Here is a 26,826-nt window from a genome sequence, read left to right as displayed (position 1 = left end):
ATCTAGATGGATCTGTTTGATCACCTACCCTTTACTGTCCCATGGGAATCAATGGCTATTCCTCTTAATGGCAGTGCAACTGCCTCTAAAAGCCATCTGCTGGGAGACTAGTGATCTTCCTTGGTCAGTTGGTTGGCCATTATGAGGACAGACTGTTAGCCTAGATGGATCAGAGGTCCAATCCAGCAAGACAATGACTTAGGGTCTACCCAGTTGCCTATTCCTGTAGAAATCAAACAAGCTTGCAGGTAATTTTTCAAAATGCTAAGCAGACGTAAGTGTATTTAGCTTCAGCAAGGTTGCTGCACTGTGGCCTTCAGGCAATGCTATGGTTCTTTAGCAGAACACACATTTTTGGTTTGGCAGAGATATATTTAAGTTACTAGTTTCTAGTATATTGAAGATAACTTGCAAGGGTAGTCTATGTCTATGTCAGGAGGTTAGACTTTCACTTCCCAATAATTTGGGAAGATGGCTGTAGCCACGAGCAGTTAGGTGAAAGTCTACTTAGAACCCTCAGAAGACTGTGTTGCTAGGGTTCTAGCCAGTTTTGGCGGTAATATATGAAATATATCAAGAATAAAATTCTCTGGCTGCGATTGCACAACAAGCTTAACCACGTCAATGAAAATTATAGCAAACACAATTTGTATAGTATGCTAACCTTAGTTAATTTTGTACCATCTTAAAATATCATATAAGCCTAATCCATTGGGTTAGTTTATGATTCAGTGCATTATCCAAACCCAGAAAAGCTTCCAAGGTCAGCATGCTGTGGAAAAACATTCTATGAGAGTAATGGATACTTCGTCGGGGGCTACCTGTATATGGAAAAATAGGATGAAATAAGATGGAAGGTTGAAATGAGATGCAATAGTGAATTGTAGAAGGTGATACGACTCAGTGGAATTCTGTATAGGACCATTTCTTTCTGCAACTTGGATCGGCATACTATTTCATTAAAAGTAAAGGTTTCCCTCACACATATGTGCTAGTCGTTCCAGACTCTAGGGGGCAGTGCTCATCTCCGTTTCAAAGCCAAAAAGCCAGCGCTGTCCGAAGACGTCTCTGTGGTCATATGGCCGGCATGACTCAATGCCAAAGGTGCACGGAACTCTGTTATCTTCCCACCAAAGGTGGTCCCTATTTTTCTGCTTGCATTTTTTATGTGCTTTCGAACTATTAGGTTGGCAGAAGCTGAGACAAATCATGGGAGCTCACCCCATTACGTGCACTAGGGATTCGAACTGCTCGACTGCTGACTTTTCAATTGACAAGCTCAGCGTCTTAGCCACTGAGCCACCACGTCCCTACTATTTCATTAAAGACACAAATATATCACAATCACAAAAGCAAAACACCAGAAGCCACAGGATAGATATTATCCTGGTGCTGAATAGGTACTGAATTTGATGCCAGGTGAACATCGTGAAAAAGGATGTATGTGGAAAAATAACAAATCTGTGCTCGCTTCGGCAGCACATATACAAAAATTGGAACGATACAGAGAAGATTAGCATGGCCCCTGCGCAAGGATGACACGCAAATTCGTGAAGCGTTCCATATTTTTTGGACTTGTAAGGATATTAAGGCCTTTTGGATAAAAATTTGGTGGATTTTACAAAATGTTCTGAAAAAGAAGGTAAAGTTCCTGCCGCAATTTTTTCTGCTGGGAATTATTACGGACTGTACAGTAATTGAGTAAATTGATTTTAAATCTAATAACTGCTGCAAGATTACTGATAGGACAGTATTGGAAGAAAAAAGAAGTACCTACAATAGAAGAATGGATATTGAAAGTTGCCAATTTGGCTGAGATGGCAAAAATCTCAGCCTTTTTGAAAGACAATACGCAAGAAAGATACTTAAAGGAATGGAAAAAATGGATTGACTATATTCAAAGTAGATATCAGACTAAGAATTATCAGACTGCCTTTGAATGATTAGGATGTATTATTTCTGATTGTTTTGGGGGAAGTTAGGAACTGATGAGAATTGTAGGAGTATAATTGAGTTGGGAGGGGAACATTTTTAGCATATGCTTGTTTTATTTTTAACTATACCTTGTGTTTGTTCCGGGGAGTTGGGAGGGGGGAGGGGGGTTTGTGAAGGGAGCGGGAGAGGGGGGAAAGGGGGGGGGGAATTTTGTAAAACTTTTTCAATAAAAAAAAAGAAAGAAAAATAACAGAAATCATCTGTCTTCCATTACTGCCTTCTTGATTTCTGAAGTGTGTATGCAGGGGGGATGGAGGAAGGATTTAAAGACAGGCTTCTGAGGAAGATTGCAGTGTAGAACAGGGGTCTCCAACCTTGGCAACTTTAAGACTGGAGAACTTCAACTCCCAGAATTCTGGGAGTTGAAGTCCACCAGGCTTAAAGTTGCCAAGGTTGGAGAGCCCTGGTGTAGAAGATGGTGATGTTTTTGGATATTTTAATCCAAGCCACTACCAGAGTAATCGAAGAACAGATGTCTTGTTTTTCCTGAAAGCCGCGGTGTGTGCAATCCGCTGGGAAACACTTTTGCATCAGCTTAACTCTGCAATGAATCCTCTAGTCCTGCAGAAATTGTGCTTAAATAGTCTTTTCTCTGTTGAGCATTTCTATCCTTATTATATATTTTATCTAAATAATTATTTTGTCCCAATATTTTTACACTGGCCCCATTACAGTTGAACCCAAAAGAACGTAACGTGCCATAATAAAAACAAAACATTCAAATAATATAAAAAAGTGCAATCACGTCTGGGAAGGGGAAGGAAGTAAGAAAGAAAGAAAAACCCAGAAACTATTCATCTGGTTTCATACAGGGAAGGCCTGGGGTAAAGAAAGAGGTTTTCAACAGGTGCCTAAAAGATCTAATGGAGGTGCCTCATAAATTTCAGGGAGGAGAGCATTCCAAAATGCAGGAGTCATTAGAAAGAAAATCTTCCCATGAGTAATCGCAGGATGACACTCTGTGGATCTTGGCAAACATGGCAGAGCTACCGCTGATAATCTTAGTATGAACCAGGGATGTAACAGCAAAGGCTGTCTTTCAGTGTGCCATTCCCAAAGCTGTTTAGAGCAGCGGGCCCCCAACCTTTTGGGCACCAGGGACTGGTTCTGTGGAGAGAAGTTTTACCGCGGACTGGAGGGGGTGCAGTTTCACGTGCTACCTGCATCCCGTGGATGGGGCTTCACTTGTTTGCGTGGCCCAGTTTCTAGCATGCTGTGGCCCGACACCGTTCCACAGACTGGGGGTTGGGGACCCTTGGTTTAGAGTTTTATATATAAAAAGTTGAACTAAACCTGAGTTAGTAACTTCCTAACAATGTCTTACTTCAGTGGAGATATAAAATGTGTACAAGTGTCTAGCTAACAACTTGGTTCCCACATATTACACTTAAATTCAACTTCCAGACTAAGTGCCAAGATAGCCTCATTTAAAGTATTCGCAAACTAAATATGAGGTTCTTGGTTTTTCTGTCTGTTTGTCTGTCTGTCGTAAGAGGCCAACAGTTAGGGTGTCTATGATTGATCCTAAAATCAAATCTGAACTTTCTTTGAAGAGAGGTGAGGTAACCAATTATCTAAAAATTATGTTACCAGATCTGGGGGTCAGAAGGTGGGGTTGAATCTTTGTGTTGCTTGTGAATTGTTATGGATGGATCTGTTTTCCCCCTTGCTGCTCTTTTATGCGTGAGTTTGAGTTTTTTGCTCTTTCTGTCAGCCACCTGGAGTCATTAACTTGAGATGGGCAGCCATGTTAAATAAATAAATAAATTTATGCTAAGCAACACAGACGTAATCATCTTGCCCCCGGAAAGAGGTACTTGCAACCAGGTAGAATTTAGTGTAATCCTCTGGGTCCAAAGAGAATTTAGAAACAGGTGGCCAACTGAGGGGGAAAAAAAAGAATTGATCCCGTTAGGCCCTTCACTGCTCTAGACAGCTCTGTTGAAAATGCAGCAGGGAATATAAACATTCTTGTGGCCTTCACTTCAACACTGGGCATCACTTGCAATCAGTAATATGTCAGATTGGTGCCCTACAACACTTGAGCTTTAGAGCTTCTGGGAAAACCAAGGAGAGCCATAGGCTTCAGTGTGTTAAACAGGGGACTTTGATTTGATTTTATCACTGTTCCTGATGGCTTTTTTATTTCCTAGAGATGAACAAGGGACCTCACAACAGGTTCTCTAGTTCTCACTTCTGGAAATTCTTCCAGAACACTGAAGAATTAATCAGATTTCAAATATCTTCTATATTTTTAACTTGTTACTAGCCTTACGACGGTGGAGCCCAGTGCCTCCCCTCCCATTCAAATCCTCACATCCTAAAATAAAACAGAATCGAGGGTGTGTCCTGATCGAGCTTCATGTGTTTACCCAATGGAATTTGAGATGGATCCATCGCTTTCATTGAACTGGTGGGGCCTGGTAGAACATAATCAGCGGTGGATTTCCAATATTCTTACCACCGGTTTGCCGCACACTCGCTTTGCGAATGCTTCTTCCGCACATGTGCCTGGCCTTCCGCACATGCGCTTTGCTTGCTCATGCACCTCCCGCACATGCACCCGGCCTCAAAAATGTGCCTAAATAGGGCGGCATAGAGGCAGGGCAGGATCTCCGCTACTGGTTCACCTGAACTGTTATGAACCGGCTGAATACCACTTCTGAACAGAATGAATGTTGAAATCTGCACAATCACACTTGAGATAATCTTGGTTAGGAGGTTGTTTGGCAGCATGGTGAGATAGTATGAATCTGTTGTAAAAAAAAACTAAACTGGAAATGAGATTTTAATCTTTTTATTATTTTAACAGATTTGAAGTTGAATTCATCCATTTAGGTTTTTTTTTTAAGTAAACCTAAAAAAAACCATGCTAAAGGAAGAAAAAAATTCAAAATCCACTGCCCAACCATAGACTGTATGACAATTTGCCAAGACCAACTTGCCGCAGCCAGCTTGTCACGGCCAACTCGCCGTAGGACAACTTGTCGCAGACAGGAGTTACCCTAATATTGAAGAAATGGTGGAACAGAATCATTAAGAAAAGGAATGAAAAAGGAGGGGAAAATGAAATGTAAATGACAAAAAATAATTTTTAAAAAAATAATTATTTGAAATAATTAAATCAAATTGTTGAATTGTCCTGCGGTGAGTTGTCCTGCAGCTAATTGTCCTGTGATGAATTGGCTGTGGCGAGTTGTCCCATTCCACCAACCATATATGCATAAGATTGCAGGCAAACAACCGAGATCTCTCCATCTGGTAAGAAGAAAGAGAGAGAGAGAGAGAGAAAGGAAGGAAGGAAGGAAGGAAGGAAGGAAAGAAAGAAAGAAAGAAAGAAAGAAAGAAAGAAAGAAAGAAAGAAAGAAAGAGCGAGCAGCTCCAATTGAACTATGAGATCTGCATGAAAGGAAGAATTGCACATGGATTAGTTACTAGGTTCATTCAGTATTAGTTTCACCCAGAACCTTTGAGAGCAATGAAAGTCTAATGATTAACCCACCAGTAATTAACCAGATTTGGTTCCAGTTGTGGTTGAAATGCATAGGCTTCTAAGTATAGTCCCTCCCTTCTGATTTTTAAAAAAATTGGTTTTAGTGCTTTTCAGGATTTTTTGTGAAAAATCCTCCCATATTTTAAAGTGTGATTGGTGGGAACTGTATATTTTGGTCTTGTGCTTGCTAACAGATTGCTTGATAATGTGTTGCTGAAGGCCTTATGCCTAGGTATTAACCATATTGGTTTCTGATAAGTATGTGCAGACAGAGACACACATGCACATTTTCTTGTTGGCTGCTTGACTCTGGGATGAATTTCAAGATTTGTTTTCCCAACTGTTAAGCATTTTGTTCTTTTTCTTTTAGTTTTCTATTTCCACTATATTAACTATATTAGAATCCTCTAACCTGTTTTATTTATTTATTTATTTATTTATTTATTTTGTATATTCAGCAGAAGAGTACAATTTTCTGAGTATTTTATGGTAATCTAGGACAGGGTCTCCAACCTTGGCAACTTTAAGCCTGGAGGACTTCAACTCCCAGAATCCCCCAGCCAGCAAAGCTGGCTGGGGAATTCTGGGAGTTGAAGTCCTCCAGGCTTAAAGTTGCCAAGGTTGGAGACCCCTAAACTAGGATATCAAGAGGCTATCAGATTGCCCTTTCCATTAATAGGGCTTATTCACGAAGTACTCTGTGTAGACGTAGGATTGTAAGCTAACAATGTAGAATGAATTTAAATGAAAGATTTCAGAAACACAATGTTGAAGATTTCTATTCCTGTCGTCTTGAAGCAGAAAATTTGTATTTCCATGCCATTATTTCATACAACCTACAGGGGTTTTGTTAGATTCCCCCTAGTTTTTGTGCTAGTTAAGCAAAGGTTAAATGGTAAAAAGTTAAGTGTGGGAACAAGGCTAAATGTACTAAAATTTTCATGGTAGCAGCAGGGAGGTTTTGAATCAATTTGCGGCAATTAGGGCTAAGATTGCAAATATATGTTATACATCAGTTTGCTTTTACCTGAAGTCCATCAAATTACAGATCAAATTAATTGCATGCAGCTATAAAATAGCATGTTTTTTTCTATATCCTATGAGTAAATCCTCTTGGTTTGGATGACTTCAGATCCACCCAGTATCCATTCAGTTGTAACAGCCATCTTTAATTGAACCAGAATTTTCTTTTATGTATACTGAGAGCATATGCACCAAGACAAATTCCTTGTGTGTCCAAACACACTTGGCCAATAAAAAATTCTATTCTATTCTATTCTATTCTATTCTATTCTATTCTATTCTATTCTATTCTATTCTATTCAGAAGACATAGTCTCTGCCCATTTACTTCTCCCCTGGATTTCTGAGAAGCTTCAGAAGAACAGAAATGTGGCATTAATGTACTTGTTTCAAAGCACTCTACAGCTCTGGGTGTACCAAAAAAAAATCTCTGAGGATCTACGAAAGTTTCAGTTAATTTTCTGCAAGGCTACTTATTTTACTGCCCTGTTTCATACAACTCTTCAAAACGTACAAATGCCACTCAATTATTTCTTTTTCTGAATAGCTAAATGGATTTACTTACTGGCCATTGCGAAAATGTAATGTTGGTGTTCTACAAGTGTTAGGAATGCACACATCCAAACCAGGAAGAATTGATCTCAATTTTAATCAAGAGATTCATTGTTGGTGTTCTCTCTACGAAATAAATTCCTATCATGTGCCTTTTCACTTCTATTAACCATTGTTAAAATGTACTTGATTCTTTGTTTATTATGGATTTGTAGTAAGAATTTGTTAAGGAACTTGGGGTAGGCAAGGAACCTTTTCAGCTTTGATTGTAATTAATGTTGCAAATAGAGAAGTAGTGGGAAGGAGGAATGTGGTGGGAAGAGCATGCATGACGAAATCTAGTGTCTTCTGTATTTGCTTTCTCTTTTTTGTATCCTTATAAATATTGTATGATGTGTGACTCATATATGAAATCCTGGCGCAAAGGAAATTCTGCCTGGTTTGGGATCGTAACCAATGTCTAATTTCATCTGAAATCTTTGCCTCTTTAGCTTGGTTCATTTGAAAGTTTTTAATTTTGTTAATTCCTTTTTGTAATGGAAAGACCAGAAGTGACTTCTTGGAGCAAATGGCCCCAGCAGCTTGCTTGCATTCTCTCTCACTAGTGAGCTGTTTTTCTCACTTCTCATGAACGTCAGATTTATTCACATTGAAAGGAAATCGATCACAGGTAAAGAAAAATCTACGGGCAAATCCTCCCCCAAGGTACATAACACAACTTCTATTGACTTCATGGAGATGCAGTGCACATACTTCAATTTAGTACTTAAATAGAGCGAACAGCGATATGAGAAAAGCATTGTATAGCGATGCAGAAATAGAAGCAGAACTGGAATGCCAATACTTGTTCTGTATAAAAGATAGCATCATCCATTGGGTACATGTGGAAGACATGATGATGACATTCTCCCAAATATGTTTTCAGGTCTGCTTTTTTGGTGCATAGACCAAGCATATCTGGAATAAGATGGCAGATTCATTAATATAACCACTGAAAGATACACAAATGTCTCTTGAGAAGTTTTGTTTTTGCATTTTTTTTAAAATTTCTAGACTGGCGAGTGAGAACCCATAATTCAGATGTAAAATAGGATTCTTTAATCTGGTGCTCAAATCATAACATTTAATTATGATAAATATTAAAAGTTATTTCATTAACTAGGTATAGTTTTATGACTTTGTTCAACACAATGAAATTGAAAGATCATAACATCTAATTTCTGGTTTGGCATGTATGAATGTTGACATACAGAACATATGGAAGGTAAACTCATGCTTGGTCAGGAGGGATGCTACATATTAGAATATTTAGTATTGGGAAGATGTGGCTATCTCGTTGTAAGAACGCATCTAGAGTTACAAAGCCTTCAAACGTTTTAAAGCCAAAGACAATGGCCGTCTTTTGGTGGCCAAGGAACATGCTTAATATTTTTGGGGAATTGCAAAGAATGCTTGGAGGGAATATGCAAAGGAAAAATAGCAGCATAATGCATGTGTGAAAAACCGTGATTTTTGGTTGTGGCAGTAAGAAGTGTGCCACAATTGGCTTTCCTTCCAATTAGCAGGGATGCCAAATGTGGCATGGCTACAACTACAGCAGTTAAGCCAATGCACCTTTCATGTCTCCTTGAAAAGCATTACGCGAAAACTTCACTTGACCAACCTCATGGTTGGCAATGGAGTCAGTAGCTATGGGCCATCTGGAGATAGCAATAAAAAATGTTATTATCTCCCTCTTGAGATAACTATGACATATGGAAAATTATAATGTAATGGAAGAGATGTAACTAGTAGTGGATGAAAATTAATGAATGAAATGAAAGAAAACTAGATGTGTGTCTCTGAAACTTAACATATAAAACTGGATGAAGGGAAAAAGATGTATTAGATCTGAATGAAAATGACCTCATATGAATGGAATGGATATGATGATGTATGCAGAAAATTAAAATATAAATAATAATTGTGATATTTGTTAACTGAATTTTGCCCCATTTTACAACCTTTTTTGCCACAGTTGTTAAGTGAATCATTGCAGTTGTTAAGTTAGTAACATGGTTGTTAAGTGAATCTGACTTTCCCATTGACTTTGCTTGGCAAAAGGTCACAAAAGGGGATCACATGACCCAGGGACACTTCAGTCGTCATAAATATGAACCAGTTGCCAAGCATCCAAATTTTGATCATGGGGATGCTGCAACGGTCGTAAGTGTGAAAAACGGTCATAAGTCACTTTTTCAGTTCACGGTCACTAAACTGTTGTAAGTAAAGGACTGTTGTAAGTCAAGAACTACCTGTATAGCAAAACAATGGCAAGTTTAAAGAAATATAACTGCTAATAGAAATATAGGGAGTACAATGTAGTCTGCGATGAGGAATGAATGTTCCTTGAACTATGGAAAAAACTATCTAAGAACATGCTTCTTACTTTGTCTTATGGAAGTTAGACTTGACTATGTCAGGAGCAAAATAAAATCAGCCAAATGTAGCGAAAGCATGATGGTTATTGTAGGCACTCCTCTTTAAGTTGCTTACCCCAGAGCCTAAAACGGCGATAGTCAGGAAAATGTAGATGAGATGTGAAATGGAATGTGCCCTTCTCTGGCTCAGAGGTGCATAGCCCATGGCTTCCTTTCGATGCTGCTTGCTTCCCCACCCCCCACCCCTCCCAATTCAGCTCTGATAGACAGATTGCCATGCAGTTGGGCTCTGTAACTTCCTTTCTGATCTCATCTTTTTTCCTAGTGGGGCTGCCAGGCAGTACCAATAGATATTATCTATCATTCATTCAGTAAAAAATAAAATTAATGTTACAAGTTCTAAGTATAGATTGTGTAGATTAGGAAAAAAGGGCTTTACGGTATGAGTGAATTGGGAAGGAGACACTGATTGAGTCTTATTTCAAATTCCTGAAAAATCAAGGAACATGATACCTTTGTGTTTAACAAGCATTCGTGATAGTTAAAAGACAAACTACTAAATAAAGTCGTTCCTGTACACTGCAGGGAAATGCTTGCAGCCGATGTAATTTCTCATTCTCAGCATCTAAATTTCCTTTCTTCAAAACAACAACAAAAAAAGGAACATTACAGAGGCCAGTTGTAACTTTTGGGGAGGGATTGGTAACGAGACATTCAAAAGAAGTAAGGACTTTAATGAGGGAGATATAAAATACTTTCATTTAATTGCTTTTTGCTTAGCAGTTAAACCTATGCTTTTCTTTTCTTTTTCGTGATAGCGAGAACTTGATGCAACGGCAACAGTGTTGGCTAACCGACAAGATGAAAGTGAACAATCAAGAAAGAAACTTATTGAACAAAGCCGTGAGTTCAAGAAAAACACTCCAGAAGTAAGTTGCAATACAATACAGATTTTGAGCTGTTTTCCGTAGCATGAAATTGACTTTTTTCCCTCTGTCAAAATTAGTCTTAAATAGAATCTCTCTTTTTCTCTCTCTCTAAGAATCTTTTAAGGGTCTGGCTTTATATCCTGGATGTGTTAGGATTTCCCAAAAATATTGCATAGCATCGTTTATTATGCAGAACTCTTAAAAAGAACTATCATTTCATCAAAATAATTAGAAGCGCAATAAAATAGAATACCCCTTAAATTTGGCAGTTTCATAATGTTAATGAATTACTTCAGATTACTGTAACTATTAAATATATGTATATGTAAGAAAACGCTGGGCATGCTGAAATGAATATGTCAATAATTTTCAATGTCATAATTTTTCAATTAAGACTTCTAAAATGTAAAAGAGATTATGCTGCTGCATGGAAATATCTCAACATTTTGTGGAAGAATCCCAGAAACATTATGTTTTGAAAGAAGCATTTATACCATATTTAAATAAGCTTATAATTATTTTTTCTTAAATGTTAATTTAAGTGGTTTGGGCTATTTGAAAGCTGTCAGGATTTTTTTTTAATACATTATATAAAGCTAAGTAGGCATACTTTTTTAGTTTTCCTTATTTAAATACAGATCCATTTAACATGCTAAATGAGCTTCCCACCCTGCGCTTCCTCGTACGTTGGTTTCCATCCATTCCTTTTATCATAGTTAATATCCTATCTAGTTTTAGTTTATGGTGTCAGAAAAATAATTCCAATTCTGGAAATCTCAAACCTTATTTCTCTTTCTCTGAATGGTTTCTCCATTTGACATCAAGTTCTTCTCATTTGCTGCTGTTAAAAAGAGATCATTTAATGCAGTGGAAGTCTAGAATAATTAGCTACTTCTCAGATCCTGTGCCCAACACAAGATATCAATGAGTGAATATTGATAAAGAACTGTGACCTGCAAGAACTGTACCAGGAAAAGCACCATGGGGAAACTAACTAACTTTCATCTTCTTAATAGCATGAAATAGGATAGCATTGTTTTATGGCTAGTGAATATATGTTCCTCTGTGTGAGCTCTGTCTCTCTCTCCGTCCCTCCCTCTCACTCACATGTGCCCACATGAGCACTGTTAAGCTGTGAGATCAATAATTTGGTAGTGTAAGTTTCTTCCTTCTTTCCCCGTTTTCACTTAAGGGAGTCTATAGCAATGAGGACTGGAAATACTTTATAGGTAGTTCTCAGCTTACAACCACAATTGTGACCAGAATTTCTGTTGCTAAGCAAGGGGATTGTTAAGTGAGTCATACATGATTTTACAACCTTTTTTTTTTTTTTGCTATTGTTAAGTGAATCACTGCAGTTGTTAACCAAATCCGGCTTCCCCTGTTGATTTTGCTTATCAGAAGACAGTCGGGAAAGTCACAAATGGCAATCACATGACACTGCAGCCATCTTAAATACATGCTGGGCGCCAAGTGCCCGATTTTGGAACACTTGACTGTGGGAATGCTGTGATATTTGTAAGTGCAAAGAATGTTCAAGAACCACTTTTTTCAGTGACTACAGGGATTCTTTTGAGAGTTACTGTTCTTTGGATTTGCTTGCTCTAGACTAGATGTTTTGATTTGATATAAGACATCTTCACATGCTAAAAGATCAGCTTATCTGGCAAAATGTTCTGCTCCTGCAGATGCAATTGCTCCCCTCTGCTTCGTATATTGTGAGCTCCTGCCCGCAGTGTGGAATGGCGACGTGTCTGCTATGCTGGGCTAAGCTGGGAAGTCAGCCTTAAGTCCCTGCACCTCGCCGTCGGGAACCCCCTCCCCCTTGCAGGTGGAGTTGCTGGTGACTCGAAACTGCTGCTGCTGTCCTTGCTGTGGCGGGGGAGGGAGTTGGCTACTGTGCTGGGATAAGCCGGGAAGTCAGCCACGGGGTTCTCTGTGCTCCGGAATTGGAGTTGCTGTGGAGTTTTCTGCGCTCCGGGGAATGGAGTCACTGCCCCTTTACGGGCCGGCCTGGGTAGATGAAACCCAAAGTCACCACTTTGTTGGGCCTCTGATGGCCATCTAATATCCCCGAGCTGATCTTTCAGTTTCAATGTTTTCATTTCATTTCATTCCAATGGAATGCTTTTCTTTTTTCTCTCCAGCACTTTGCTCATACATCCGCTCTCTCGAAGGCTGAGTCAAAACTGGGACATGCGTAGATGAAGGAGGTGTGGCCAGGAAATGATTGACTGGCCTCAAGAGGAAGTGAGGAGCGAAAACCCATTCCATTGGACTCTCTCCCTGACACAGTGGAGAATGTTTGATTGCAGATGTGTATTCTGGGATTTGATACAGATTCTGGAATCGAATGCTTCAAAATAATGGGTTTCGCTCAAGTGCATAGCTTGCCCTCAGTAAACCGGTTAATTCTTGTTTGTATGAGACAGATGTTTGTCAGACATGCTTCTAGGGCAGTGATGGCAAACCTTTTTGCTGTTGTGTGCCAAAAGCGGGGGAGCGTGGAGTGTCATAATTCAATGCGCCCCACCCCCTGCACATGCATGCTTTCCCCCCACTTTAGATATGTGATGGCACGGTGGGGACAGGAAGGGCCATTTTTCGCCTTTTCCAGACTCCAGAGGCTTTCTTGGAGCCTAGGGAGGGTGAAAATGGCTCCCCACCCGGATACCCTCTGGAAACAGCCCATTCTGGTCCCACCTGAAGTCGGCAAATGGGCCATTTCCGGCCTCTGGGGGGGGGGGATGGGGAAGGCCATTTTCGCCCTCCCCAAGCTCCTAGAAAGTCTCTGGACTTTCTTCTTCAAGGCTCTCTGGAGACCAGAAATAGCCTTTTTCCCGACTTTCCAAAGGCCCGAAAATCAGCTGGCCAGCGCATGCATGAGGGCTGGAGCTGAGCTAGGGCAATGCTCACGTGCCTACCAATATGGCTCCACGTGCCACTTGTGGCATGCATGCCATAGGTTCGCCATCATGGCTCTAGGGGAAGCACTGCATCTTTGTGGATCAGAAGCATTTTTGAGAATGAAAGTGATTGTTAACACTGGCCTTTTGTTGATGGAAAGATTGTTGCTGGCATTTTATTTATTTATATAAGTATGTGTATGTAGGCTAACTATCTCATATACTTGATTTCAGCCATCTCACAATGAAAACAGATTAAAACAACTAGTAAAAACAACCAGAGATAAAAACAACAAAAATAATATAAAACATAAAACTTTGCTTTGAGTATTAATGTTTTTAAAAGATCAGCTGGGACATGGAGCCCTGCAAGAGCCGGGGAAAGTTTTGCAGACAAATTATGGAGCATTATATTAGGAATCTGGCGTTTGTAAGAAGAATGGAAGAAAAATAACATGTACTTGTTTAAATAATATTTAAAAATTGCCATTTTTTAGAAATTCCAGTATAATATCATCGTTTGATTTGCCTGTTGTGGGAGCTAACTTTTGACATAAGTCTGTAGAAATGTTTGAGCTATTTAGATCTCTTCTTTAGTAACACTCCCATACAAATACAGCACATCCACACAAGCTTCTTTTTGGAGAGTTTCAGTTTAGTTTTTCATGCTTAATATGTCATGGCTTCACAGCCATTTATCTATTGTTCTTGGGACAGGCTGATGGTGTTATGATTCAGAAGGCCTAAAATAAAATTTTAAAAAGCTACTTCCCATCCCTGCCTCCCTTTTAAGGTTATCTAGAATCCAGCTCATTGTAAATCTTGTGCTTTTCATTTGATCATCTTTCCAAAAAAAAAAAAAATCTTGTCAACTTCTGAAATTCACATTTTTGGCTTCATGACTTTTGTCATTTATTTATTTGCTTATTTAAATTGATAGATATGGCTATCATCTGACTAGCCATATGACGAATGTGACGGGCAGTTGCGAAAGATTACACTATATAATTTAAATTTATGGTCATATAAATTCAAACTTTGTGTGTGTGTGTGTCTATACACATACAATCACATACACCAATGAAAATGTTTCCATTTATGTTGGTGATATGATGGATTCATTTAGGAACTAAAAATTAAAATAAAGAAATGGGAATGGTTTAAAACAACTACAGTTTGCTTGAAAATGTAGTTCGAGCTGAGATTTTAAATATCTATTTCCTTATAAGGGTGCCGGGAACTTTTGAAAGGCTTTCCAAGGGTGCCTCAAACAAGAAAAGGTTGTGCCTCAAACAAGAAAAGGTTGGGAACCACTGGTTTGGCCTCTTGTTGCCACAATAACTGCCAGTCCTGCAGAGAACTTTTAATAATTTCTATTAAAATTTAATCCATACATTGAATGAACTGTATTTGGGGAGGACTTACCTATATTTAACAGCTCCGTATCCTCCTCCTTAGAGAAATGTATATTAAAAATATACTCATATCTTTAACATTCTAAAAAAGTGCAAAAAGAAAAGGAGTAAAATAAAGTAAGACATGGAAGGTTCTCTAAAAATAGAAGTAGTACCAGAGCAAAGTATTGATGAGTGTTTAATTGTTTTAATTATTTATATTACACAGAGTGTAATGGTGAGGATGGCTGGAGCTCATTGAATAAATTTAAGATTTAAAGATTTAAGATGACAGAATGATATTGCCTGCTCAGATTGGCAGACAGAGGTTTTAGAGAGCAGCTTTTCATTTTTTTTACTTCTATCCTGGCAAAGTCAATATGTAATTATAACACATTTTTAATGGAGTAATATAACAATATTATTCCCCCTCATCCCCAAGAAGAAAAAATCACCAGATAGATGGAAAGAAAGAAAAAAAGAAAAGTGTTTTTTGTTTATTCCGGTTCTGTTAGAAAGTGAGCTACATATGGGTGATCTTAGTGAACATGGCCACTGATGACATAGTTTTGTTTTCTGGTGCGTGCAAATATGCCAAATGTTTAATAAAATCACTTGTACTTTGGCAATATCTCCAGCTTTAGAGCAAACAGATTAAAGTATTTTTTAAAAGAATATTGCGGACATTGCTATTTTAAAAGATAGTTAAGTCTGTCTGAAATTCTAAATAGAAAAGTTACGAAATGCCCATGGAGTACAAGAGATCATTTTGAAGCGTCTACTTTTCTTAATATTATTTTATACAATGTACAATGCTATAGTTAAATGTTAAATTTCTTAATTTAATCACGTCATCAGGTTAGTCATGCACACCCCTGTTAGGGGCTGGGACCTATTTTTCTGTGGGTAGCAGTGAAAATGTGTGTGTCTTCAGCTTCCTTGAGATTCTCTATGCAGCAGGCATCTATCATTTGAGGTCTTTTGAATTATTTTCCTTTTTTTTTGGTATGGATTTTGCCCATAGGTTAGAAATTAAGTGTCTCTCGGCTCCTAGCTTCCTGCCTGTTGCTGATCAAGATGCCAAAGAACCATCTTAAAATCTGTTGAAAGTAATTGGTATTTAGAAGAACCCTAGAGCAGAGCCTCTACCTTACTCAACTGTCAGTAGCAGTTATGGCCCTGAATTGTGTTTGTAGACTAGGGTGTTAAACTGCTTAAGAGATAAGAAAAATAGAGGAGTCCATTAGGCAGATTCTCTAGGTAGTACTCCTACTAAATTCCTGTCATATCTTCTGGCATGTAATCTTACCAGCCGTATAAGGAGTTTGATGTACCTTTGGGAAGAGAAGCAGCAATACTAGCCACTTCTGGGTTTGTAATTGGGACAATGCTCCAGCACATAAGCATTACACGTATGATATGAAAATCGGACATTGATACCATTGAAGGATACCATTGATACCATTGATGTGGGCATTGATACCATTGAGGGAAAAGAATGGTTTCTGTGCCTTTACATTTTCTTCTGCTTATCCTTGCCCTCCAGGTCCCCCCACCACCACTTATTTTGGAAAATATCTGGTACCCTATTCTGTTCAAGGACTAATGTAGCTATAATGTTGTAGAAGCCAGAAGCCACCTCCTTCAATAATTTAACCCTGAAGTGAGATAATGATTGCTACCATAAGTATCCCCTGGTTTCTTTATTTTATTTATTTTATTTATTTATTTATTTATCATATTTGTATACCGCCCTATCTCCCTAGGGACTCAGGGCGGTTCACAGGCAAATAAAAAAGGTACATATAAATACAAAATAAAATAACAGTTAAAAAGCTTATTCTACATGGCCCAATTTTTTAAAAAACAATATAAATAATAAAACCCATTAAAACCAATATAAAATTTAAAATCTAATCCAGTCCTGCGCAGATGAATAGATGTGTTTTAAGCTCGCGACGGAAGGTTCGGAGGTCCGGAAGTTGACGAAGTCCTGGGGGGAGTTCGTTCCAGAGGGTGGGAGCCCCCACAGAGAAGGCCCTTCCCCTGGGTGTCGCCAGACGGCACTGCCTAGCTGATGGCACCCTGAGGAGTCCCTCTCTGTGAGAGCGCACGGGTCGGTGAGAGGTATTCGGTCGCAGCAGGCGGTCCCGTAAATAGCCCGGCCCTATGCCATGGAGCGCTTTAAAGGTAGTTACCAAGACCTTGAAGCGCACCCGGAAGGCCACAGGAAGCCAGTGCAGTCTGCGCAGGAGAGGTGTCACATGGGAGCCACGAGGGGCTCCCTCTATCACCCGCGCAGCCGCATTCTGAACTAACTGAAGCCTCCGGATGCCCCTCAAGGGGAGCCCCATGTAGATAGCATTGCAGTAATCCAGACGAGACGTCACGAGGGCGTGAGTGACCGTGCATAGGGCATCCCGGTCTAGAAAGGGGCGCAACTGGCGAACCAGGCGAACCCGGTAAAAAGCTCTGCTGGAGACGGCCGTCAAATGATCTTCAAAAGACAGCCGTTCATCCAGGAGGACGCCCAAGTTGCGCACCCTCTCCATCGGGGCCAATGACTCGCCCCCAACAGTCAGCCGCGGACTCAGCTGACTGTACCGGGATGCCGGCATCCACAGCCACTCTGTCTTGGAGGGATTGAGCTTGAGCCTGTTTCTCCCCATCCAGACCCGTACGGCCTCTAAACACTGGGACAGCACTTCGATAGCTTCGTTGGGGTGGCCCGGTGTGGAAAAGTACAGCTGGGTGTCATCAGCGTACAGCTGGTACCTCACACCGAAGCCACTGATGATCTCACCCAACGGCTTCATATAGATGTTGAACAGAAGGGGCGAGAGAATCGACCCCTGCGGCACCCCACAAGTGAGGCGCCTCGGGGCCGACCTCTGCCCCCCTGTCAACACCGTCTGCGACCGATCGGAGAGATAGGAGGAGAACCACCGATAAGCGGTGCCTCCCACTCCCAATCCCTCCAACCGGCGCAGCAGGATACCATGGTCGATGGTATCAAAAGCCGCTGAGAGATCTAATAGGACCAGGGCAGAGGAACAACCCCTATCCCTGGCCCTCCAGAGATCATCCACCAACGCGACCAAAGCCGCCTCAGTGCTGTAACCGGGCCGGAAACTGGACTGGAACGGGTCTAGATAGACAGTTTCATCCAGGTGTAGGGGAAACTGATAGGCCACCATACTCTCTACAACCTTCGCCGCGAAGCGAAGGTTGGAGACCGGACAATAATTACCTAAAACAGCCGGGTCCAGGGAAGGCTTCTTGAGGAGGGGCCTCACCACCGCCTCTTTCAAAGCGGCCGGAAAGACTTCCTCCAACAAAGAAGCGCTCGTAATCGCCTGGAGCCAGCCTCGTGTCACCTCCTGAGTGGCCAGTACCAACCAGGAGGGGCACGGGTCCAGTAAACACGTGGTGGCATTCAACCTACCCAGCAACCTGTCCATGTCCTCGGGAGCCACAGGGTCAAACTCATCCCAAATAATGTCAACAAGACCACCCTCAGACGCCCCATCTGAATCGCCGCAATTTTAATAGACCTTGTCAAACGCAGCACTGAAACTTGCATCCTAGATTTGTTAAATGTTTTTAGTTGATGTACAGTATGTAAAGGGTACCTAAGCTAATGCTTCATTAGATATTTGGAACATTTAAAATAATCATTTGTAAATTTTATGTTAGAATTGCCTCAACTACTAGAGTGCTTGTTTCACTTTGAGTTTTGTAATATGAATAACTTGGGTATAGTAACATGTCCCTGGATAAGAGCAAACTGGAGTGTAATAGGTCCCCAGTATTTCCTAAACTAACTACCATATTTTTCGCACTATAAGTTACACTCCCCCCCAAAAAGTGGGTGAAAATGTCTGTGCATCTTATAGAGTGAATATTGCGGGGGGGGGAGGGGGTTGGTGCAGCGGTGGCATTCACTGCTACCTGTTACCGCTGGTGCTGATCACTCCCGCCAGGGAATGCCGGTCAGCGGTTAGATCGGCCTCCCGGAATACCGCCAATCAGCTGTTCTTGGTGGAGAGGTTTGTCGCCTCCAATTGACGCTGTCGCATGTCAGGAGCGATAGGCAGCAGTGATAGGCAGCAGCAGTAATGATTGACAGCAGCGATGGCGAATGGTGGTGATGAGTGGTAGCTATAGGCAGTGGTGGTTGTGATTGACAGCGGCAATGGTGAACGATGGCGATAGGTGGTGGCAGCGATCCCTGCTGCCTAGAACAGCAATCAGCTGTATTCTGGGAGGCTGATCCAACTGCCAGTCAGCTGCTCGGCAGCAAAGGCTCCAATGTTCCTTGGTGGCAGCAGCAGCTCAGGTCAGTTGACTGGTGGTGGGCACAATGGAGCGGAGCCCTGATGAGCCACGTGCTGGGGCTGCGATAACGTGCTGAAGCTGACCAGGCTGTTTGCTGCAAGGACGCTAGCCAGATAAATACCGGATGGATGCTGGGAGGCAGAGGCAGATTTTTTTCTCTTGTTTTCCTCCTTTAAAACTAATGTGCGTCTTATAGTCCAGTGCATCTTAATAGTGCAAAAAATCCCTCTAAAATAATAATTTTATTGGCTAAAATTTAATTTATTAAATAATAAATTTATTGTCTAAAAGAGGACATTGCTACTCAAATTCACTTTACTTTGGGTTCCTCGTTAAGAAAGCAAATAGATCACATTAGTTAAAGTGTTTTGTTCTCCTTTAATATAGTGTCAGCCCTGGAGGCCATTTTGTTCTTTGATCTTCAGAGCTGCCACACTTAGTGCTATGGGAAACTGGGAGGAGGGATTGCATGGAGTAGCAGGGATATCTAGCCATAATAACATTCTTTTCTCTAAGAGTCAAGGACATCCAGCCTGCACCTGGAATGGTGTGACTGGGAGGCATCTCCAGTTGGGATTGGACCATGGGATGGACATGTGGGTCCAGAGGGAAGGGACTTGAACTTTCCTTTGGGTGGGAAAGACCTGGAAGCTTTCAGATTCTGGTTTTCCCAGATGTGCCAATATGACATCTCTAATAAAATGGAACTTTGAGGAACTTCTGGCCTCCGAATCTTATTTGGTTGGGGGTGTTGCTTGGAACCTTGACATACAGTTTGGCAAACCCCAGTTAACACAAACATGTATTCTAAAACTTGCTGCTTATATTAGCATGATGAGTCACATGTGTAAGGAAAAGGGAAGTCTGGATAGGCAGGAAATGTCCAGTTCTTTGTGTCTAAATCTGACTCAAGTCAAAAGCCAAATAATGGCTTTGGCACTGGCAAAATATTCGTTCACTTTTGAGTTTTCACGAAACCTGACATAGAATTTCGATTACCTTTCCGCAGGCTCTCATTTACATCCTTGTTAGGGAAATGCCACCTTTCTTTAGAAGTTCAAAAAACAGCCTTGCTGTAATAGATTCTTTGGCAAATCTTTGTCCCATTGTAAATAAATTGCCAATTTTTAAGGGAAATTTTATGAGTTGCCTTGCTGTTAGTCTTTCAGTATAACTGACGAAAGATGGTATTTCTAAACAAGGCCTTGCTAAGACGGTACAGTAGGCCCTGTTACATAATGATGATAGCCTGCATTTGAATTGTCTGCAGATAGCAGCTTTAATATAATAGTTAATTACTGAGTGTTCTGGCCTTTACAGGATTAAGCTGCCAGAAATCTAAAAAAGTGTTTGTGTGTGTAGCTTTAATTAAAATAAGGCATTTTGCTTTCCCAGCTGTGCAGTTCCTGCATCTAAGCATTCTTTATTAATTTTGAAAATGTAGTTGATCCTGATAATTTAGAGTCCACGTAGGCATTCTGAAAAGCTGAAATCGGCCATAGAGATGTGATTAAGAGAAATGCATTTGTAAATAACAATAAGGTGCTTTGTTCTGTCTGCTATTGAAAACATCAGAAATGAGAATTTGGAGGCTTAATAAGGACCAAGAAGCTACATTTTTTTCTTGTGTTTTTATTTCTTTGGAGTACAGTACCAGAAGTGGAAACAGAGTTGAATTTTTCTCAGTATGCAGTACTTACTTTTAGACCTGGCTTTCTGAGAAGTTTTAAATAATAAACAGTTCTCCTGAGAGTTCAATGACCTACCTCCAGGGAAAGCTGTCACTATGATCTGTGTGAGTGGCTGTTCTTATTATGTCTCTTAATCTGCCTCTTCTAGGGATGGGTAGTTTGACTATCTTTCCCCCATACTTCCTTAGCTTAGCTGAAATGTCCCAGAATTATTGGCAATATAAAGGAGGCTTGTTTATTGAATTTCCACTACGCAATTAGTCTTCAGTTAAAGACCAGAGAGAGGCTGTAATTGCTACTCCACCATTTTGACCAAAACATTGAAGTGTAGAACATTATATAATTGGGGCTGGGATTGTCTACCGTATTGTTCGCTCTAAAAATGCTTCAGAAGCCCAAATAAATTAGTCATTGCTATAGTGGTTAATATCATCTATACCATGCCTAGCTGACAGGTGCAGCTGGCATAAATTTGGTTCCTTCTCTGACAATACTAGCAAGTAGTTCTATAAGTAGCAGGGTGGATATGATTGAAATCAAGTTGATTTAAATCATTATTTAAATCATAATTTAACTCACTAGTAAAAAGGCTTGATTTAAATTATAATTTTTAAAGAGCAACTGTCATCTCTGTCCCGCAGCAGCTCCTCCTCTGACCCGCTGTTGACTCACCGACAGTCCCAGTATTGCAGAATATACAGCCTCATGCGTCATAACTAAGCTCCATTTCATGTTGAATTATTAATGTATCTTAAATAGAAAATTATTTTAGATAGATTTTTATTCCAAAAGCATTTTATTAAAATAAATTTGATAAAAAAATCTAGTTTAAATAAAAAAATCCAATTTTGCGTTTCTTAAAAAAACCCAAAAACATCGATTTTTATCCACCCTAATCGGTAGCCTTAAAAGTTTTGTTGGTTTCATTGTTGCTCTTCTTTCTGGCCTTGAAATATGTTTTGTGGATAAAACTCCAAAGCATAGGGCAGTCTTTTAATAAACTATCAATCATATCTTTCCTTGATGTTGATTGTCAAATCCAGCTGTAATCTAAGGTAAATCATGGAGAAAAATCAGGCAGTAAATGCATTTTGACCACAAGCAGCTTCTAAATAATCTGGGGGGAAAAACCCTGTGAGTTGATAAAAGACCAAAAAAAAAGAGCTCTTGAAGAAACCAACTTCTTAATGTTTACAGAATTCTGATGGCCCACTGTTAACACCCAACTATCTCCTAAGGAATTGGAAATTTTGAACCATGGAGAAATTCTTTATGGTTTTTTTCCCCTTCCCCAGAAAGCTCATGATCTCATTCTCATAAGCTTAGAACTACCTAAGACATTTCTAGTAAATTTATATAATAGCTTAAATTTAGTTTTGTGTGCAAGTTCTTTTTTGTGTGTGTCATAGCATATCTTTATTCAAAGCACTTTTTTTTTTTACTATGTAGGCTTTTTGCCTTGTTTCATATAGTTTTTCCCCTCAAACTAGAATATTGGGTTTAAAAATACATTTTAAAAAATATTCAGTTGAAGTATTGAACTGAATGCAATATGAAGGCAAATATATGTGTCCCAGGATAATGTTGCAAGATCCAATCTGGGTCAGTCACTGGGACCAGAGGTTTCATCTTCAGAGCTCGGAAGATGGTGACCAACCCAGATTGGATCTTGAATGCAGTATAGATTTGTTTTTGCTCAATGTGATAGCATTGGAAATGACTTTGGAGTTAGAATTCTTATCATACTTTTTAAGAGAGAAAATAATTATTTTTATATTCTAACATGTTATTATACACCATCCAGAGGTCCTCTTTGAAGGAGATGGGTGGCTCACAAATGTGAAAATAAAAAAAAATTCTTATAATTTATATATGAATTACATAAAATAGTCTATCCCAAAATTGGTACTGTCCAGAGGTATTAGATTACAGCAGGGGTCAGCAACCTGCAGCTCCAGAGCCACATGCAGCTTTTTGGGCCCTCTGCTGTGGCTCCCTGATCCCATCACTGGCTGGCCCCGCCCCTTGCCCTCCCCTCCCAGTCACTACTCGCCTGGCCTAAGAAGCTAAGGGCGACGGCAGGGGATGGAAGAGCGGCCAGGGTAGAGACAGAGAAATACGGGGGTGGATGGGTAAGAGAGACATAGGGAGATGCAGAGAGAAAGGGAGAGAGTGGGGGAGGGAGGGGAGAGAGATATATATCAAAAGGGTCTTGTGGTTCCTGGTGTTTTTTAACAACTGGTTCTCTGCCCTAATGACCAGCTGGGTAGGCATGTGGGGGGTGGAGTCATGTGACTGGTGGAAGTGACATTGAGTTGGCCACGCCTACCCAGGTTTTGTGGCTCCCAGTGTTTTCTTTTCTGTGGGAAACAGGTCCAAATGGCTCTTTTAGTGCTTAAGGTTGCAGCCTCCAGAACTACAGTTACCAGAATTTTTAACAAATACACAGTATAAGTTGTTTCATACCTCTAAGAACTATCTTCTAGTTCTGGCCATTATTCAATTAACTTTAGTCAGAAAGTGCTTATTCGTATCAGATTTTATTTATATTTCAATTTTTCATTACAGAAATTAGTACAAGAGCCCATATTCACACATTTAATTTCATGGTACCCTAAGACTGTTGGGATGCAGAAACATTATTTTGCACTCTTGCTGCTAAGAGATTGGGGTGGGGTAGGGAGGAATGAACATCAAGGTAAAGTGATTCTCTTCTGTATCTAATCTTTGGGTCAGTGACCATTTCACACTTGAAAGAGATGAACAGCCTCTTAAGTACAGCATGTGATATGTAACTTCTGATCATCTCCATCTAGAAGAAGACATTACCTCCAGGACTGCGAACAAAGCAATGTATGCACTGCCACCCGTTTTCATACACATCCCTATTTTTGGATACATCTTTCCCGGTCACATCAATTTTGACCCATGCAGATTAGGGTGGGGGGTGGGGGGGTAATTTCCTTGCTTGGCATTCCAAGAGAAAAGGATGACATTATAGGTATATACAGGTGGATCTCAACTTAAGACTATTGGTTTAACAATCAGAGTTATAGTGCTGAAAAAAGTGATTTACAATGGTCTTTGCACTTACAGCTGTTGTGGCGTACTCACAGTCACATGACCCATAGTCACAGCATCCTGCGATCACCAGCCTTCCCTGGAGTCTGATGACAAGAGAGTCAATGGGGGAAGCCATCTTTACTAAACAATCATGTGATTTGCTTAATAACCGTGGCAAAAAAAAATAAAATTGAAAAATCTCATACAACTCACTTAATTTCCCCTTCATTTAGTGGTGGAAGTTTTGGACTTAACTGTAGTTGTAAGTTGAGGACCAGCCGTATAGCTGAAAAGTAAGCCCTTCTCTTCTCTCTTGTTGCTGGGCCTGATAGAAGAAACAGGGCTTTGAATTTTTCATGGGTTGGAGATTCTCCATGCTGGATGTTATAGGGAACTATGAATTAATGTATGTATTTGCAGATAAAAAAGGATTTGATGAATTCATTTGCGTGGCAGAAACGTAAGATCTGAGTGTGGAACACTCAGAAATTTTATTATGTCCTAAGATAGTAGTTTGACTAAGAGGGCTTACAATAATGAGTTGTTAGTAGTATCCAGAAGGACAATCACATTGCTGGAAAAATAAAACAGAATGTAGTGGGACATTAAAAAGTAAAGTGTTTAAAGCAAGCAGAAAACCACCATCTACACCAGAGATTATACTCAGAGACTCCACCCCAAATGACCCCATTTCTGCATTATATGACACCTGCCCCTTGAGAACGATTTACAATCAAATTAAAATGTATGGGAGAAGTAGAGAAACAAATTTTTTAAATGTGGAATTCTTTTTGAATTAACACATTTTTAGTGTTGAATATATGGAAAAATAAAATTGCACTGCTATCCTTCTATGTCTCCAGAGTGACAATAAATCACTTTCCCCCTTTTAAAATGTCTGGCTCCATAATTTATGTTTGCATAGGCCTTTAATAAATTCATAATAGGTGTTTTAGTTGGCAAGCATCGTTCCAGGGATTAAGGGGCTTTTAAAAAATACGGTGCTTTTGTTCTTGACCATAATTAGGTGTGGAAAAATGTATATGTATTTTTACTAATCGCAAAAAATCATTTGATTTCTGTTTTCTTTTGCAGAAATGCTTGTGCACAGACCATTTTCAACAATAAATAACTTAAATTAAGTCGTATCATTACTTCAGTATTTTGTTAAACCTGAAGACATTTAAAACAAGACCTGTATTTTGTGGCAGTGAAGAATTTACGCAGCCCTGGTTAAAACTGAATTTATTGCTGGGCCTGAACATCTGGTCTCTCTACCCAAAACATGCAGCTGATTTTTCTGTATACTTCTTGCATAGGCTACATAGCCTCAGCGATGAGAAGAAATCATCCAATTTTCTAGTCACGGCCTGGAGCAAATTTGTGTCTTTGTCAGAAGCAATTGTATAAATTTAAAATAGTTTGCATGAGCTTAGCAGATGCCAAACTATTATCCACAGATATACTGAATGATCTTTAAAAAAGAAGAAGAAGAAACACATCTCCTGCTTAACCATATGAACTGGAAATATGGTTGGGTAGGTAGATTCCTTACTTTTTAGAAAATGAGTTAATATCATGGCTAACAAGTGTTTAGCTTGCTGATTCTTCACAGGTTTTGGGTGGAAGCGTATAAATGTGCATTCTATAATTGAGGCCTAGCAGGGAGGCTAGTACTGCCATTTATTTTTTCTGTCTTTGGGAAATCTTTATGGAATACTGAAATATGGATCGTGGAGAGGAATAATCACAAAAATTGAGAAAGGCCTTTTTCTGATTAAAAAACAAAAATAGGTAGTCCTTGACTTGTGACCACAATTGAGCCCAAAATTTCTCTTGCTAGCCGAAACAGTTAAGTCCAGTTTTGCCCCATTATAGGACCTTTCTTGCCATACTTGTTAAATGAATCACTGCAGTTGTTAAGTTAGTAATATGGTTGTTAAGTGAATCTGGCTTTCCCATTGACTTCGCTTGCGAGAAGGTCGCAAAAGTTGATCACGTGACCTTGAGACACTGCAACCATCATAGATATGAATCAGTTGTCAAGCATCTGAAATTTGATCACATGACCGTGGGTATTCTGCAATGGTTATAAGTGTGAAAAATGGTCATAAGTCACTTTTTTCAGTGCTGTTGTAACTTCGGACAGCCACTAAATGAATGGTTGTAAGTCAAAGATTACCTGGACGTTGTTTTATTTATTTCTGATGATTTAGGGTTTGTTTGTTTGCTTTTTAGTTCTCTTTAATATTGTTGAGATTAAATGTAGAATAGATTTGCTTCTTGAGATTTTCTCTCAAAGCCAGCAGGCTGCCCACTTGCCTTGTCCTGCAAATGCAGTCTTTAGTTCAGAAGAATTGTGCATTTCCACCTCATTTTCTTGAGTAGGCAGGAACAAACGCTAATGTTATAAACTTACCCATTTGCTAACAGCAATATCAAAGCACACTGCATATTTCCTTGATTGTATGCATTATGTAGCCTCCATATCAGGGAAGAGTACCTCACATTTCCCTGAAGCTTTGGAGCAACATCACCAGAGGTAACAATTCTATATTGTGCTCCATGTGGAGCTATCCTTGAAGAGCATCGGGAAGCTCCAATTGGTGCAGAGTGCAGCAGCACCACGGGTTGTCTTTGGGGGCCCCAGAGTGACCCCTGGCTGCCGGGTTTGCTTCTGGATGCAATTCAAGGTATTGGTTATAAAACCCTGCATGGCATGGGTCCAGATTCCTGGAGGAACTGTCTCACCCAGGGGTGAAATGTAAAATTTGTTGCTACCGTTTCTGTGGGCGTGGCTTGGTGGGGGAGAATGTGATTGGGTGGGCGTGTCCATTTTTTTTACTTTTAAAAGCATTTTTTCTAAAACCTCTTCGTCTGAAGAGGTTTTAAAAGCCTCTGACGATCCCAGCTGAGCCACGCAATCATCAGAGGCTTTTTTTAAAAACTTTTAAAAGCATTTTTTCGGCCGAAGAAAAAATGCTTTTAAAAGTAAAAAAAAAATAACTCTGATGATCACGCGG

General features: G+C 39.9%; 1 protein-coding gene and 1 non-coding gene across 10 annotated transcripts in view; both read left to right on the top strand.

Annotated features, from left to right (window-relative positions):
- CUX1 (cut like homeobox 1) overlaps positions 1-26,826 on the top strand; it is a 374,189-nt gene that overhangs the window by 65,074 nt on the left and 282,289 nt on the right. For all 9 annotated transcript variants that reach the window (XR_009152844.1, XR_009152843.1, XM_058164380.1 and 6 more), the window contains exon 2: positions 10,301-10,411. Coding sequence is in view for 7 of the 9 variants with exons in the window: in XM_058164380.1 (XP_058020363.1) it covers positions 10,301-10,411 (111 nt within the window). In the remaining 2 variants the exon portion in view is untranslated. The remainder of the gene's footprint in view (positions 1-10,300; positions 10,412-26,826) is intronic.
- Positions 1,464-1,570, top strand: LOC131189432 (U6 spliceosomal RNA). The gene has a single exon (XR_009153037.1). It is a non-coding gene; the product is annotated as a U6 spliceosomal RNA (small nuclear RNA).

The sequence above is a fragment of the Ahaetulla prasina genome, chromosome 1, assembly GCF_028640845.1.
Source record: "Ahaetulla prasina isolate Xishuangbanna chromosome 1, ASM2864084v1, whole genome shotgun sequence".
Taxonomy (NCBI): domain Eukaryota; kingdom Metazoa; phylum Chordata; class Lepidosauria; order Squamata; family Colubridae; genus Ahaetulla; species Ahaetulla prasina.
This window is presented reverse-complemented; position numbering and strand designations above follow the sequence as displayed.